Genomic DNA, 18037 nt, shown 5'->3' on the forward strand with positions numbered 1-18037 from the left:
ACATTTCTACAGGCGTACAGTGGGAGTGAACAGCTGTGTGTATGCCTGAGTGTGTTATTCAGAGAGCAACATATCCTAGCTGGCATATAGTTTGCTCTGGGGGGTTTTCCTTGACTCTGTCACATGCTGCACGTGAGTAGAAAGGGTTGGGGGGGTGGGCATTATGCAAGACACTCTCTCTCACTCTGTTGTATGCACACACATCTCAAAAGGTGCTGGTTTTGCTTAATCCAGCTGGCCTTTTTTTTCCCACCACAGAGATTAATGGCTGTTAGTGGGTCTGCGATGATCAGCACCACCTGCTGCGTACTAACCCTTGAGAATTAGTATTTGGATTCAGGTGCCACGGCGTCAATCTGAAATAATACGCAGGAAAGAAAGGAGCTCCATTTACTCTTACACTTCGAACAAAAAAAAACCCCTTGTGGATTTGAGATGATTTATCTGCTTTTATTTGTAGGCTATGTAAACAGGGCCAGAGGGGATTATTGGAGTATTGCCCTCAAACAGTGTTTGAAATGCTACCTGACATCAGAATGTGGTAACCCTAAAGTTAATTTCAGATGTATTTTATTGGAATTTTGGTATTTTTTACTTAACAAGTATTTTAAGTAATTACAGGGGGGCATATATGGCATTTATAATGTTTGTATGTATATATAATTAGACAGAAGGAAGAGTCAGTCCTTTTGCAATTCCTCTATTCTTTTAGATAAAACTAAAGGCTTCATGATGCTAGAATATAACCTGCCACTTCTGCAATATGCAGCCACTGTTCTGCCTTATATTGATGGGGTATCCCCTATGAACCCACCCACTGGTGACGGCCGGGAGGTGGAGGTAGTGCGTAAGGGTTCTTTTGATTCGTAGCTTCAAGCCCCAGTGAACCACTGGACTCGTATTCAGTATTTACGTTTCACCGTGTATTCATTTGTTGTTCAATTAAACATTTATGGCATGGAAATTCAAACATTTATTCTGTACTATGTATCAACCGGGCGGAGTGATGGAGGAGGGGGCGCAGTCATCGTTTAAGAACCCCCCCTCGTACAGCGCATGCGCGTGGATTTGAAGCGAATACGCCATATTGAATTCCCGTAGGAAACGGCTAGCTTTTCTCCAGCTAGCGGTGTAAATGGGCCACTTTATCAATGGTCCTAATTCGGTTTAATTTTTAAATACTTCCCCCCCTGTAGTAAACCCGGCGGACGTAGCGACCTCTAAAGGTCCGGAAGACGGCGGAGATTCACGACGGGCTCGACAGTGTTAGATAGATACTTGCAGAGAGAGAGGAGAGGAGGGGGGGGGGAGAGAGGGGGGGGGTGTGCTACCAGAGAAAGAAGTTGAATGGATCCGAGGGTAGCTTGGATTCAGCCCGAACAGAAAGGACCCGCAAACGCCTTATGGATGCACGTCTGGGAGACCTCTCAGGGAGTACGGACGCTCTCCGCTCAGCAGCAGCTCCACAATCAAAACTACAACCAGTGTGTGAATTACGCTGCGTTGGATGTTTTAAAAAATGTGGTGGCATCGAGCAAGAGTCTTAGCAGCGGCGGCGGCGGCAGCGGCATCGGCAGCAGCAGCAGCAGCCATCACAGCATCATGAACGGGACTGCAATCTCCTCTTTAGGGCTGTCCAACGGGAACGTACATAACTCATTCACCACCACGACGACGACGACGACGACTGAACCAGGTGAGGGGAAAAACGTGCCCCAGAAGACGACGGGACCTGTCTCCTCTTCTTCGTCGTCGTCGTCGTCGTTAAAGGATAGCCCCCCGTCTGGCTGCTCACTTGACAGGACTATGGTTGGGAACGTATCGGGCGACATCAATAGAAATGTCGGGGGTGCCAATCTGCTTTTCAACGCGAGCGACAGAATGGACAATAACGTCAACCTGTATCACCGCCGTCACCTGCAGGAGCACCCGGCTTTCAATTTACAGCAAATGTGCATAAAGCGCCACCAGGTTCAACCGTGTCTACCTGTAAATCACACACACCACCCAGGTCGAAGGAAAAGTGACAACAAAGCGAGCACTTATGGGATGAATTACTTGCTTTCAAACTGCACTAATGGCAATTATGCGAGCACTTTGACGCCGTGGAAGACGAGGAGGTACAACCCGGGGGTCCTCGGGTGAGTGGATATCTCTCACTGTTTGACTGCCTTCAGATGGAAAAGCTTACTTTAACATTTTGTCTTCTGGTTCTAATGGTCCAAAGCCGCACACTTTTAATTTGTTTTATATATATGTGTGTATAGTGGTGTGTAGAAAGTGCTTTTTGTTACCCTACACAGTTAACTGGAGCTGGTTGTTGCAGGAATGGCTAACATTAGAGAGGCACCATTAAATATATGTTAGGTGCGTAAAGCTGGAGACAATCGACCAGAGCAAGACAGGAAATGGTTTTAGTGAAGTTTGAATTAAGCCGGTAAAAAAAAAAACATCCAACAAACTTTTGTTAAGATAAAAAAAAAGTTAGTGTCATTAAGTGTCTCCCTTTATTTCTCTTTTATTCACTAGTCTTTTCTATATAAATGTTTTATTTAGAAGCTTTGGACCGGATATGTTGCTTTAGTGCATTTTTGAAAAGCTTAACATACAAAGTAGCTCTAGCTGTCTTCACTACCCTAAGTGAAGTAGAGAACAAGCAATTAAAAACAAAACTAGTAAGCATTTGTCTCAGCCCGTATTAAATGAACCCTAATTAAAAGTACAGTTTTAACTCACATATAACTCTTTTTTTAAAGGAATCATTATTAATATTGGCCTTTTTTTCCCCGTCATGGCACTATGAGTATTTGCAATAAACACATCGCAAACTTCTAAAAGTATCAACATTTCCTTTGTAAACATATTACTGTCTCATTACCATGTATACATTTGAACTATTTGTTAAGTGACTACTATGGCCATGCTTTCACACCATTGTGAAACATTCAGATGAAGCTTAAGGCTGACCTCAGATGATGCCAATTTAGTAGTGGAAAAATAAAGTTTTTTTTGGATTCTGACTGGACATTGGGCATGAAAAGGTGTCGTGAAGGTCTAATAACAATTAAACTTGCCCAGGATTTGTCATACTGTGTTGGATAACACTTAACTAGAGATGTTATGCAAGTCTTCCATAGTATTCAGTGGGTTAATAACCCGATTTAATACAATTTTAAACCAATTTTGACTAAATAATTACAATTTACTTCGTTTGAGTTCAACTTAACTGGTGGGTTTTTTATAGTTTGATTTTTGTTATTGGGTATGAAAGAATGATCTGTTGGGGAATTGTTTTGCCCCCACATTGTTGGAGTTGTAAGAGCTATGTAACTAAGTTAAATCTATTTTATAATATATTAACCCTAGTTAAAATGTACCCTAACAGAAGCCTTCTTTAAATACAAATGACCAAGAACTTCCAGATGTGTTGCAGGACCTTGTGATATTTGTAATGGCTGGTTGCACCAGAGTGGGAATATTCGGTACAATATTGGTGTTTGTCATGTCATGAAAGCACTTACACATGCTTTATGCAAGTTTCTCTAAACCACAACACAGAGTTATCTTAAGTTTTTCTTAAGCCCCCCCCCCCCCCCCTCCCCCCCCCCCCTACATCTTCTAATGCAAGTTTTGGCTTGTGCACTCACTTATCTTGCAGTATTTTGCCTTCAGGGGTTCCTTTGAAGTGCCACTGAGATTTTCTGGCCAAATTAAAGAAATACACACAGTTGTGTACACCTTTGCAGATTTATGTGCATTGATGCCAGGATGATCATAGATTAAGATTTGGTTTATAGACAACTGTCTCTGTGTTAGTTGCTGTAAAGACGTAGATTCCACAGTAGACGACATAGAAGTCAGTGGTATTGGGGCCCAAATTTTAAAGTGATGTTTGACTTTAAACTACTTTGTCAGTTAAGGCTGTAGTAGCATTTCTTATTTGGACTTTGGGGGGGGCCTAACAATAACCATGCCCTCTGTCAGCGGTGGAAAATTGGCATGGATTTGCCCTGGCTTGTTGGCAAAGTGCATTCACCAAACAGTGGGCACATGGGCTGACTGCATTTCCTCCAAGGCTCTGGTAATTGATTGTGACAGTCTCCCTGTTCTGTATTTCACACTGACATCATGGCATGCATTCCTCAAAAAATGAATGGCCACAGGGTTGAACAGAGTTGCACTGTTCAGAGGATATTGACGTGTGAGAAATCTTTACATTATGTTTCCAAACAAACCACATAGATTTGGCCCTCAGTGTTTTACCAAACCCTCTTGGCACATTCCTCTTTAACCTCGAAGGTGTGTTGTATCTTGGTCTAGATCAGAACAAAATGTCCTCAGTGATAGAGAGATTAGAAGAGTTCTGCAAAGCCTGTCACTCCCGTCCTCCCTACCATAGTGCTATGGGGGGGTATGAGGGGGTGGCTGCAGTTGTCATCATTAACAGGATCAACCCCCGGTCTAGTGTTAAGATAAACACATTTTTAATCCTAAAGAAGTAGAAGCCTTTGAGGTTCCCTGATAACATATACAATTTTACTCATTTCTGAAATAGCATTTGTTAAAAGAAGATAGAAGTTGTGAAAATTGATTTTTCCAACTTTTCTCCAATGATACGAAAATTCAGGACCAATTTTAATTAATTACAATATCAGAAACATTACCAACCCAATGTTGTACTTAGTCAATTTTTGTTAGGATTTTTTTAAAGTTATCCAGTCAAGTTTAGTAAAATGTATTTAAAAAAAATAATAATAGAAACAAAATATGAAATATAAAGTTGTTTTCTTGCCGGGCTCTGGCTTGATGGGGGTTTAGCACAACAGTGATAAGTTGGAAGCATATCTTGGGCCATCTGGAGACAGTGCTTGTTTTTGTTCCCAAAGTGTAAGCCTGGTCATATTGCATATTTCCTTCTAATAATCCATTTCATGCTGGACTGTGTTTGTGTAGTATATATATATATATATATATATATTTAAAGTAAAACCCTTTTCTGTCGCCCTCTTTCTTTCCAGGCTCCATGAGGAAGTGATGGACTTCTACAACTTCATGTCCCCTCGGCCAGAAGAAGCAGCTATGAGGAAGGAGGTGGTGAACAGGATAGAGATGATCATCAAGGAGCTGTGGCCCACCGCGGATGTAAGATACACACACACACACACACACACACACACACACACACACACACACACACACACACACACACACACACACACACGCCTCTACAATTTCCTCCTTGAAGTTTCTTGACATTTTCAAGCAGGCCAATCTGTGAGAATAAAGTATTGGGACAGTGACAAACTGATCTCATCTTGCTCATAAATCCATGTGCATACCCAGCGTATGACAACATACTTTCATAAATGTGAGTCAGTGGTAGTACTGACTAGTGCATGTTCTTCTCTACATGCATTTCAACAGCTTGGCATGAATTTAGGAGTAATGGTCAGAACTGGCTTTAATAATTTGGTTTCTCAGAAGTGAGACTCTGTTACAGCTGCTTGGGACTCTGCACAAACATAAAGGCGATGTTATCATGTTCAATGCAAATAAGTGATATTTGCAAACACTCCCTTGCTCATCCTTACAACTCTCCTTTGTGAGATTTTGGGGGGGTTATGTATCTGGAGGGAGATGGATGTGCAGATGCAGTGTCTGGCTGATTCTAAAATCTGCACGTTCCTTTTAACATTGCGTTCATATTGAATAATGTTGACTTGTGCCCTAACAGAGAGTATGACTCATTATATTATGAAACACATGTTAAAACCCAGACAGACAGGGACTAGTGAGTTTTATGTTGATTCCCATTATGTTGTCTTTTCTTACATGTATATACAATTGCCTGGCTTGGACAGGCACTGATTTGCAAATTTGAACTTAGCGTAGTTGTAATAACTATTTTTTCCCATTGACAGAAACAACTAAAGTATTAAAAACAAAATGACACTCAATATACGTTGCAGGGCGTACTTCAGAGCAGAGAGTCAGGAAAGTTCACTTGAAGCTCACTAATATTGTCTTTGTTTGATCCATATAAAACAAAGAACAAGGTTAGCATTCTGCCCATTTATCACACAAAACAAACTTTTTATTCATCTGGGTAAGAATCTCTTTGGAGCTGCTGGTCCTGGCCAAGAATCTGTTTAATCCCAAAATGATTTCTCATTCAGAAACTCTTGCTCATTTCAGTGACATAAGTGCATCATCTTAAGGTTAACTCCATCTTTTATAGACTGGCAGGTCTAAGGGTTGAAGCGACAGTGTTTTCAGGAATATGTTCATTTTAATTTCTAACTGAGTACATGAAGGAATAGAGATGGAGGATTCCGCAGCTGGTTGTGTTGTGCAGAATTGCTGCGTTGATTAATGCCTCTCTTGTTACTTAATCATGTAAACCATGTGCTATGGTGATTGCTTGGCTGCCAGTCTTCTCTCTCCAGTCTTCTGTAAAGCCAGACTGTCAGGTAAATGGATCAAGCCCCTGATTTGTACCAGCCTCCCTTTTTGATTTCAACATATTAATCCTGGCCTGTCTTTGTGCTATGGCCTTGTTGTTTTGACCAGGCAGAAAGGAAAAGAACTCCACTCTGCTTCCTTTGGAGAGCTTTCACTTGCAGCCCCTTAAACACAGCATTTTTTCCCTGACTATTGTATACCTAATGTGTCAGCTTACTTAACTTGGCAGGGTTTACTGCCTCAGAAATGGAATGCGGAAATACCTAATTTCCTGTCATTTGAACTGTAAATAAAACTGTACATCAACACGACAAATGCATTGTTGTACAATACAGGATCAATTAACTGTACAAAGCTTGTAGCCAATCCCATTCAGTTAGAACAAAATGGATTTCTAGACTGTCTTTCAAAGATTTTTAGTCATTGTCTTCATATTTGTTCAACATTTTTTGTCTAGGTACAAATATTTGGCAGCTTCAGCACAGGGCTGTACCTCCCAACAAGGTAAGATTTTAGTATTATGATAAAAGACAACTTGACCTGTTAAAAAAATCTTCCTGGTGTGTTTTGCTGGACACTATTCTAACACCTGACTTGTTTTTTTGCTTTCAGTGACATTGACCTGGTGGTGTTTGGAAAGTGGGAGCGTCCCCCGCTGCAAGAGCTGGAACAAGCTCTTAGAAAGCATAACGTCGCTGAACCTTTCTCTATTAAAGTGCTGGACAAAGCTACAGTGAGTAGTAACAACCAGGGCATGTTCCACAAAACTTCTAGTTTTCAGACACATGTCAAGCTGTATTCATATGGTCTCCTGAAACAAAGTAGCACTGGTTTGTTACAACAGATCTTCATCACTCACACACTCACACACTGGCAATTTCGATCAAATGATAATCTGTGTTCTGTGTTCGCTGACACAGTTATTAACCATGTGGCACAAGATAATTGTGTGGCTGTTAACTTACGTTGTCCAAAAGGTTTTATATTTATTATAAGAGGTGATGAATATTGCCGCCTCAGTAAAGGGGAAACCAGTTGGAATGTACCCAGCCATACCTAAATTTGGCAGCTCTGTTAACGTCCACGACAAATATTCCCTGGACTTGAAATAGTCAAAAGTAAAAAGCTTTGGCTCATTCCCTCTTTCATCTCCATGGATATGTGAGGAGAAAAAAAGGAAATGCTCAATTAGCATCTTCCATCTGTTTGCGTGAGAGGTGGCACACTCTGCCAGTTGTTTGGTCCTTTTCTGTTAAGCTATGAATACACAGTTTAAATACCAAAAAGAAGGCTTTCTCTGTTGTTCCACAATCATTTTTACAGCTACAATTGTAGGCCTTAAGCACTTTGTAGTGTGAGCACCCACTCTAATGGAAGTGTTTCCCACAGTGGTTTAGTAGCACTGTAGCATACACTGTCATCCTGTGGGGTGTGTAAAAGACTAGGAAAAACCACTGCAAGCTACAATGCTGTCTTGACTGACAAGTTAATAAGTATGTAATGGCTTAATGTTCCTTTATAAGTCACTCATAAAGACTGTCAGTTTGAAAAGATGATTTTTTTTCCCCCTCTGCTTTGTCAGTGACAGTGACAGTTTCCATTACTGATGACTTCACTGTTACATTTTGTTAATACATGTTAAACACTTTTTCTCCCTCAAGGTGCCAATCATCAAACTGACAGACCAGGAGACGGAGGTGAAGGTGGACATCAGTTTCAATGTGGAGACTGGAGTGAAGGCAGCAAGCTTCATCAAAGATTATGTAAAGGTGAGGTATAACTATTGTTTGTACGTCAAACTCAGAGCAGAAGAGGTCAGCTGACAAACACATCATATTGTAACTTTTGCTTATGTGTTTTAAGTCCAGTTAGGGTTTGTTAATTGTAGTTTTCATATTAAATGAAATCCATCCAGAGCATATACTACAAACATAGATATGAAGAAGAGTGCAGAGAAGGGTCATGTTGAACATTTAAATAAAAAATAAAAAAAAAACATCAGAGGAGTCAGAAAATTACCATTTTACAGTGAGGTTTAAACTCAGAGGTTTGGAAATTCCCTTTGAGAAATAGTGGAACCAGCAGTTTTAAGACATCACATATGACCTCACTCCAATCTTGTATTGGCTGGTTTCATTTCCAAAGTGAAGCTGGAACCGACCCAAACAACATGGCTCAGTTCAATCTTTACTTAAATTCGACTGAGTCTATGTGTTGCTGAAGACCTTGTTGCCAAATCTACTCAGTGAAGCTGCAATCCGCCCCGTGGCTTTTGACAGAATTCCTGCTGAAGCTGGATCTCTGTCTGCTTTAGACACAGCTGTAGGTGCTAATGCAGGAGAGGAATTCCAGGTGCTGATGTTCCAGCACGCCGCCAGGTTTTGGCTTTTGTGCTTTTGTTGTTGTTACATTTTTTTTGTATTACATTTCTCTAGGGATACATGTCACAACCTGAAAGTTGACGACCAAACTTTGCATCAAGTCAGTGATAGTGGATATTGTTCATGCATGGGTTTGACAGGCTCCCGTGCCGTCTTGTCATTAAAAAAAGGTCATTCCAAAGTTAATCCTCAAATGTCAGCTCCCCATGCAGACAGATGGAGCAGTGTACCTCGCAGTGTTGTTCACACTTCTTAAAAGCATATTTGTAAACTCACAAGAGCTGCTGCTTTCCTGGCAAAGATTTGCACACACATACACAAACTGCCAGAAGCTTATATACCCCTATTCATTAGTAACAAGTAATATTTACAATTCCCGTTCCAAGGACCCTCTAGGCTTTCAACATATAATCAAGTGACAGTCTCTAGGAAACTTAATAGGACACCTACTTTTCAAAGCTGTTTACTGTTATACAATACATAACCTGAGGGTAAAACAGATACTCTAATAATATTACATCTGTTCCCTTCATAAACATGACTGAGAGGAGTCAGAAACTATGCAGTCCAATGGACCATAGTGCTATTCTGCAGATTTGGTGAGAGGAAATGACCATACTGTCGGAGGGATGTTTTTTTTTAATAACCTCAAACATCAAATGGAATCAGACTCTCTCTCTCTCTCTCTCTCTCTCTCTCTCTCTCTCTCTCTCTCTCTCTCTCTCTCTCTCTCTCTCTCTCTCCCTCCCCCACCACACACACCTCATTCTGATCTGTTTTTTCCCTGTTTCTTTTATAATGAATGCAAGTTAGTAAAAGCCCAAAAATCCCACATTGAACAGGCGGTGTCTTCAACAACCACTGAAAAAACAACAACAGTAAAAATCAAACCAGGTTTGACTGGATGAACCATGCTAATGTGTCTCTTTTTCCACTTTCAGAAGTACCCAGTGCTGCCTTACCTGATCTTTGTGCTGAAGCAGTTTCTGCTGCAGAGAGATCTGAATGAAGTCTTCACAGGGGGAATCAGCTCCTACAGCCTCATCCTTATGGTCATCAGCTTCCTACAGGTATTCTAAACAGTGCTCATGAAAGTGGAAGTGGTTTGTTGTGGTGGTAGCATAGACAGTATGAAACATGGACGTAGTGTCAGTGAGGTTACTCGTTGGTTTCTGAAGTGCACTTTTGAAATCCATTGATGACAGTCGCCATATTGGAAGTCAGGGTGCCCGTGGAGTCTTACATTTAATTGTGTTACATCAAGGCCTTAAAAGACTTTAGTGGGTTTGAATGGTTATACATTTTCTTCTGGCCTTGTGTAGGATTAAATAGATACCGTAGCATTGTAAAGAACTGCCAAACGTATTATCCCTGCCACTCACAAGCTAGCGTTAGCGCCTCGCCTCTTAATGGGACTTGTGTGTTTGACAAAATGCTGGGATATATACAAAAAAAAAGAAAAAATGGAGATTTTAAGCTTGTGTGCTCTGGTGCTGGTTACCTTACTAGCTGTGCAAGTACACCAGTATAGCTATGCTAATAAAGCTGTATTGCTATAGTATTGCTCATTATTTTTGACTGAGTTATGCAGCCAGTACTTTGGAAACATAGTGCTTACATTTGTAATATTAGTCATGTCTATGTAAAATTTAAGATTCCTTTAAATCTAACCAATATTTTTCTGGAGTTTAAATTCCATGCCAATGTTTCATCATATTCTTCCTCCCTTTGCCAGTGTTGCAGTTACATTGGGCTTAAATTTGATTTGAAGTGGTCTCAAAAATATCATTAAAAAATCTGAAATTTAACATGGAGAGTCATGGAGGGGTACACTGGGAAGGCTCTCTCAACCAGACCTAGTAACAGGCAAGCAGGTTCAGCTGTGGCGGCCTTAAGCCTTCAGTCATGAACATAAATATGTAAAACTCTTTTCCTTCATACAATCAAAACAGATATGTCATAAAACAAAATTCAAAGATAAAGACATGAGCTATACAGAACAAAGTGGAAATTTTTATATGGGGTGTGTATAGGACTTTGGAGACAGCCTCAAGTGGACAATCGTGGAACTGCAGTTTTTTTGCTTCTGTTTCCTCTGCCAAGCTCCATTGATTGGCACATCTGGTTGATGTTGTTTAATAGCGATTGGCAAACCTTTTACTGACATTACCGCCACTTGGATTGGCGAGTGGATACTGCCATGTGTGACTGCCTTTTTTTTTTTTTTAATCCACTCTGACCTATTAGTATGACTGCATGCACTGAGCAGGGATATTCATGACAAATACACACATATCCAATGTTGTACATTGACATTAATGACAATCCTTACCAAAGTCGTACTTGACTTAAATAAACACTAATCCAGTCTTCTTGTGCTTTCCTTTCAGCTCCATCCTCGTATTGATGCCAGAAACCCCAATGAGAATTTGGGCGTGTTGCTGATTGAGTTCTTTGAGTTGTACGGCCGCCATTTCAATTACTTGAAAACAGGGATCAGAATAAAAAATGGAGGCGCATATGTAGCCAAAGAGGAGATCATGAAGGCCATGACAAATGGATACAGGCCATCCATGCTGTGCATAGAGGACCCACTTCTTCCAGGTGAGACTTCCACTATTCACTGTGAATATAAATGTTACACACGCTGATATCTATGTACAATTGTATTTGTTTACACGTGCTAGTTAAAAGCATTAAGTATGAATTTGCTCTTCACCAGAAACAACTAGATGTAATATGTTGAGAAACACTTTATCTATAATAAACAATTATTTATACAGTAGATCAACATTAACAGAAAACTAAAAACGCACATAATCAACATTTTTTGCCTAAGTAACTGAACAAGAACTTAAAGTAACAAAAAATAAACTGTTGTAGTGCCATCTAGTGGAAGTTTCATGTGTGACACTTCAGAAAAGGGCAAAGTTTTTTTGACATAAGAAACATATTCACTACAATCTTTCCCTGTATTATTTGTTTCTAAAGACATGCATAAGACATCACAACACATCATTAAAGATGCTAGACCTAATGGAGAAATCACGCACAAGTCTGATTTAGGGCCCTTTTTTTTTTTTAGAGATACACTGATCCTATTTTTTCAGTTCTGATGCGATTCCGATACATAAGTACCAATACTGATTCCGATATTTTTCTATTTAAACTAATAATGTTATTGTTGTTGTTGTTGTTGGTAGTATGTGTAACGCTACACAAAGCTGTAGTAAATCCAGCATTGCATTGTGCTGGCTTCAAATACAAACAGGAAGCAGCAACAGCTTTCAGGTTTTTCAAATTAAATCTTTTAAACTGAAGTGTAAGAGTTGTACTTTTGATCTTTAAAGAAGGAGCTGTTCCATCCTGTCTGTGTTGGCACGTCTTACAGTTCAGTCTAAACATTCTCAGCTTGCACAGTCTCTCATGGAAGAAGTTTAAAGTGCCCAACCATTTCTTAATCAGTGATGTGGATTGGCGCTGTCAGTCCAATATCTGATACGTCAATTACTTCAATATCGGACCCGATACCGATATAAGATCGGGTCGGTCCCATCGCTACCATTTTTTTTAATATAGTTTGGCACATTTTTAATTGTTTAACCTAATACTAACTTAGTTAGAGCAACTCTAATCAATCATACAGTGCAATATGTAATGGAAACTTTTACATGATTTTGTGTTTACGCTCCACTGGTATGATTAGTTCATGGGGCATTAAGGACACAGCTTATCAAGAAAAATCTAAAAAATAGAACATCACAGAACTTACTGAAATTGTTGATAGTACTAACAAATATTAACTTCTTTGATTTTTCTCAATGCAGGTAATGATGTAGGGAGGGGTTCCTATGGTGCCATGCATGTCAAGCAGGTGCTTGATTATGCCTACACTGTCCTGAGTCATGCTGTATCCCCCCTCGCACGGTCATATCCCAACAAAGACTCGGAAAGGTTGGTATTCAATCCATTCAACACCTCTAAAGACACCTTGCATAAAGTGGTGCTGTTTTAAAACCCTTCTCTCCCTTACCTGCAGCACCCTGGGAAGGATAATCAGGTTGACACAGGAAGTTATTGACTACAGGGAATGGATTATCAAGAAGTGGGGGGGCAGGGATCTGACTCGAAATGACAACAGAGGTATGAGACTTCAGACTTACATACACAATTCTACAGTACTGAAGAAAAACAACTTGTTTTTTTTTGGTCAAGTGTCTTGAAACCTAGACATTACAAAGAATAAAGGATAAATGATCAATTCTCATCTACTTGCGTAAACACAGTTACACCTGATTGATCATCAACAGAAAGAGTTCTTAACTTTGGACGTGTTTCTCAACAGTTTCACCTCCCAAGGAGCCAGTGTCCGAACATGATCCCTGTGTGCTAGGAGGTGGTGTCGGGTCCGAGGAGCAGCAGAGGGACTCTGCGTCTCCCCACAGTGCAGACTCCCCAATGTCCATCTCCAGTCCTCATCAGCACTCCTCAGCCTCCTCGGTCTCCTCACTGTCTGGATCAGACAATGTAAGAATTAGTAACAATTCGATCTCAGAACCATCTATCCCAATAGTGGCACCACTATAGTTACCTGTGATTATATATTTGACGTTTAACATAGTGGAGTGAATGGCCACTCATCTGATTTTATCCTTGGATCCAGTTAGATCTTAATGAACCGCCATCCCATCAAGATGCTCACATAGAAACATATTGTAGTTACAAGTTGCACTTACAACTTTGCTTATTGTTGCTTTTTTTTTCTCTCTACGTTTTTACAGGACTCTGATTCAGCACTGCCGTGTCCTGTCCCTCCTCCAGCTCTGCCACCGTACCCGTCTTTCCCACCTCTGGGCCTTGCTTTACCACCAGGCCTTAACATGGGCAAGCCAGGCATGGGAGGACACCATCTCCTCATGCCTCCAGGCTCACAGGTAGGCTACATTATGAATGGAAATAACAAAGTGGAAAAAAAAAAGAGCTTCTAGCTACATTTTTGAAATTAAAGATGTTTTGTAACCAGACGAGAGATTCACAACAATTAATAACAAATAAGTGGATTTTTAGGTTCTTGGTAATGAATTCTATTCACTTTGTGTCCTCCAGGCTCGCGTCTCACTGCCCGGTGGTCTAACAATGCACTCCATACCTGGCAGACAGGTGTGTATAGACACCGGGCTCCCCCCCTTCTTCCACATGCCCCCCCTAGCCCATGCTCACCCCCCTGCCCCATCCAGCCCCCAGCCTCCGCTCAGCCCCCACTCCAGCCACACACACAAGGTAGGCGCCGGCTGCCTGAAACACATTGTCAAGGCATACCTGTCACACACACTCAAACACAATCTCTCTTACTTACGCACACACAAACACATACTTGTACACATGTAAACACTCATCCATTTCACTTTGCTGTTTAGAAGATGTTTTTCTAAATTGTTACTCACTCTGTCTCTCTCTATCTCTCTGTCTCTCTGGTTTCTCCTCTTCTCCTCAGAATGGAGCTAAGTTTAATGTGAAGGGCTTCCACAACCCGCCACTGGTCAACAACCCTGTGATGGTTAACCGTGGACACACACACACTCACACGCACACACAGTATCACCGCAACACTTGGCGTCGCAGAAAGAGGGACAGCCTTCCGGTTAGCCTCAGCAGATAGAAACCACTCCTCTCCCCCCACTTTTCCTCCCTCTCTTCTCTGGCTGCGAGACTGTGGCTCATCGTCCGCCTCAAAGGAAGATGGACAGGCAGACAGAGGACCAGCAGAGACCAGCAGTTTTCACTCTGGGGCTGTCGCCACATGGATCAACAGCCCTCAGCTCTGCTTCTTTCTTCTTCTATCTCTACCTTTCCATTTCTGCATGACTTTAGTTCACAGTTTTGTAGTTTCATTATTATGCTAATTTCAGTATTTTATTGATCTCAACTTTATTTCAGGTCAATTCCTGTTTTATTTTTGTATTGTTTATGAGACTTGGCGAAGATGCCTTTGACAAGTTCACTTGACCTCGTCATAGCCCTTGCAGCCAAGCTGCCTGTGGTTCAGTGTTACATTTTTTTTTTGTTTTTTTTTTTACAGTTTATACACTTAAGAACAAAAGTTTTTTCATTTTGTGCAATAATGTTGTTTTGCTTATTTAATTTGTTGTGTGTAAATGTAAAGGCATTTTTATACTGTTTTATTTTTGTAGAATTTTAAATTTTGTTTACAAAAAGGTTCCCCAGGCAGCATCGCTGGAGTATGTGTGTATGTCAGTTGTGTCTGTGTGTTGAGGGAGTGTATATGCCTGTTTGTCATCAGGTTTAGATGGACCTCACTTCTAGCTTCACCTCCCCCTTCTCTTCGTCTAGTCCACTGTAACTTCTGTTTGATATAGAGGAGCTGCATCAAAAAGGGATACAAAGCTCTTACCTTGATGTTCCCTTTTGTTTTTCATCACCTGTCTTGTGACCACGGGCAAAGTGAACATGGAATTCCTTATGGAAGTTTTGTTTCTCAGTCCAGTTAGTCAAAGGTAGGGTTGGAAATTCCCCACTGGGACATCCTGACAAACATGGGGAATGGATGTACTTCTATTTTGGCCCCGAAAAAAAGAGTTCATTCCTGGGCAGATAGAGCTTTAGCAGTGATTGTAGAGATTGTATATGTGTGTTAAACTCCCTCTCTCTCTGTGTGTGTGTGTGTGTGTGTGTGTGTGTGTGTGTGTGTGTGTGTGTGTGTGTGTGTGTGTGTGTGTGTGTGTGTGTGTGTGTGTGTGTGTGTGTGTGTGTGTGTGTGTGTGTGTGTGTGTGTGTGTGTGTGTGTGTGTGTGTGTGTGTGTGTGTGTGTGTGTGTGTGTGTGTGTGTGTGTGTGTGTGTGTGTGTGTGTGTGTGTGTGTGTGTGTGTGTGTGTGTGTGTGTGTGTGTCCCTTTTGTGGGACTGTGCTGTTACCATATTTTGCCAGTCAGGGGAAGGCTGGCATTGGCCTGCTAGTTTTCTTTTTCTTTGGCCATCTTTCTCTACACTGGAGGCAATTGTAAAAGAAACGCCTCCAGACTCTGCAGAATGTTGGTCTCAAAGAGCATATTCTGTTCAACATATTGTGTTTTCTGTTTTGAGCTTGTATATTTTTATAACACATTGTAGGAAGGTTTGGGCCACGAAGGCTAACACTTACCTGACTTGAATCTGAAGATTAAGGTTTGGTGGCGGAAAGCCGCTGATTTCATGTCAGAGAAGTCCTCTTCCTTTCTCTGTCAAGTGGAGGGATGGGGTTGTGGAAATCTGATCCTAGGGCTAATGTTAACTTTGCCGACAGCTGTCAAATCTGGGCGGGCTAACACTACGATGCTTAGCGAAAAGGTTTTCTCCTTAGCGTCCTGAACGAAATAGAAGGAAGGAGAGATGGGGGGAGTCTTCCTGAACCAAGGACCCTAATGAAAGGGAATTATATTTTGATTCCATTCCGGAATCTTGTGTATATTTGATTGCCAGGTACTTCCGCTAATTGTTTGCAATGCCTTTCTTTGTGTTTACTTGGAGTGTGTGTACGTCGTTTTCAGCGAGCATACCGTGTCACACAAATATACACACACTCACAGACAGAACTGTCGAGGGCTGTGACTCGCCCAGAACACTGCACTCGCTGATGTTATTACTATGCAAGTGGATATTTGAAATTATTGTGTCAACTCCTTTGCCCTTCAAATTATTATTATTTTTTTTTCTTCCAAATGACATCCATCGCTTGTCGGTCAGAACCGTTAGTCGCTGACAGACTCACAAGCCAGCTCATGTGAACCTCAACCCCAACCCTCTGACGCCCCTGTATTTGTATGAAGGTCCTGACATGTTTCAAAATCTAGTTTTCTACATGTTTTTGTCAAATGTAAAGACTGGGGGATGTTAATGTCATTGGTTGGGCCTAGGTCTGTGTAGTGTGTGACATAGTGAAATGTGTGTGAGAAAGTATTGAGACTTATGGCACCACAGGTTTTTAATCAGACACCCGACGGTTTATGAGCCAGTGCACCCAGAGAGCGACTTGCACTCTGTCGGTGCACTTCAGATGTGGCCAAAGTGTCCACCAACAATTCTTTTGCTTTTTTTTTTTTTTTTGTTTGTTTTTTTTACTGAGACTTTTCAGAACCATCACACTATTTATATTTACTTTTCCTTGAAACCATGGCAACTCTGACCTTTCAGTCAAACTACATCTGGTATCAATTCAATCTCAGATGACAGGTTCCTGTCTTGACTGGTTGCTCACAAGGCGATTGAAATTATGAGCTAATCTTCACCTCCATCGGAGAAATCCTTTCAGTTAAATGGTCTGACCAAATTGACACAATGATTGCAGCAGAAGGTAGTTTTTAGTGATGGGCCCCAAAATACTATCTTACCCATTTACCTTTTTAATTCTCTATAGATGATTATTTCCCATTAACAATTATTTCAAACCAACTGAACTGATGGCACTGGGGCATGAAATGATCACATGCAGTCCTAGCCCAGTATCATTTCAATGAAAGGAAAGTGGATGTAGAAAAGAAATCCTATTTGCATCCCTGACATCCATTTCTGCTTTTAGAGATTAGATCCAGTTAAAACAAGAGGCTGAAAATGAAATTGGTAATGGAAGGTTGTTGACTGGGTTAGAGTTGCCTGCATCTTAACATCTAAGACTTGACGTGCAGTATCCTAGGAAGTCTGTATGGATTAACAATCTCTGTGGTCCTACACAGATCACTCTTTGTCTTCACTTTTCCCTCGCCACTATATTGCAATTGGATTTTAAACAAAAGTCTGGGTCTCGTGCTGACAAATTGCCTTCACTTCTCTCAATGAGGTGTAAGTGACAGGAAAGGGAGGCATCAGAGAGTGTCTAGGACCGCTGAGTTTTTTGGCGTACACATGTACATGTAGATGCCGTGTAATATTACCCCCATTGAGATACAGTGAGGGATTTTAAACTGGCGGCTGCTGTTTAAAGAAAGGAGGCAGCCCATCTATGTCCTGGCTGATTCATGTGAGCAGTGGCCTGCAGATGGGCACCGAGCTAAAGGTGGCCGGAGGGATCCACAGCCCAGCAATTTTTTTTTATGTTGTTGTTTATTTCTTTCTTTTTTTTGACATTTTTTATGTAAATATATTTTTTTCTATTTTATTTTTTAATAAACATTTTAAAACTGCCATTCAGCCTGTCTTTTTTTT

The 18037-nt window shown here is 41.0% G+C and overlaps 1 protein-coding gene across 2 annotated transcripts; it reads left to right on the forward strand.

The window, feature by feature from the left end:
- The first annotated feature begins 1078 nt into the window (after nucleotides 1–1078).
- tent4a (terminal nucleotidyltransferase 4A) lies at nucleotides 1079–18018 on the forward strand. Of its 2 annotated transcripts, none has more exons than XM_020643174.3 (13): nucleotides 1079–2141; nucleotides 5019–5142; nucleotides 6920–6966; nucleotides 7075–7195; nucleotides 8124–8231; nucleotides 9785–9913; nucleotides 11234–11447; nucleotides 12671–12797; nucleotides 12883–12986; nucleotides 13189–13370; nucleotides 13625–13777; nucleotides 13950–14123; nucleotides 14338–18018. In XM_020643174.3, the coding sequence occupies exons 1-13, from the start codon at nucleotides 1348–1350 to the stop codon at nucleotides 14500–14502; spliced, it is 2442 nt and encodes an 813-aa protein (XP_020498830.2). In that variant the 5' UTR covers nucleotides 1079–1347; the 3' UTR covers nucleotides 14503–18018. The 2 variants fall into 2 exon arrangements, with proteins under 2 accessions (XP_020498830.2, XP_020498831.2); XM_020643175.3 differs by having other exon boundaries at nucleotides 13950–14003.
- Nucleotides 18019–18037: the final 19 nt, after the last annotated feature.

This window comes from Labrus bergylta, chromosome 19 (assembly GCF_963930695.1).
Source record: "Labrus bergylta chromosome 19, fLabBer1.1, whole genome shotgun sequence".
NCBI lineage: Eukaryota > Metazoa > Chordata > Actinopteri > Labriformes > Labridae > Labrus > Labrus bergylta.

What these genes read in the sequence shown, in the direction of transcription:
- tent4a (XM_020643174.3), top strand. Translation starts at nt 1,348, where the DNA reads ATGGATCCGAGGGTAGCTTGGATTCAGCCCGAACAGAAAGGACCCGCA. An exon ending in GGGCTGTACCTCCCAACAAG is followed by an intron (nt 6,967 to 7,074) that starts GTAAGATTTTAG and finishes TTTTGCTTTCAG; the next exon opens with TGACATTGACCTGGTGGTGT. An exon ending in AAGTGCTGGACAAAGCTACA is followed by an intron (nt 7,196 to 8,123) that starts GTGAGTAGTAAC and finishes TTCTCCCTCAAG; the next exon opens with GTGCCAATCATCAAACTGAC.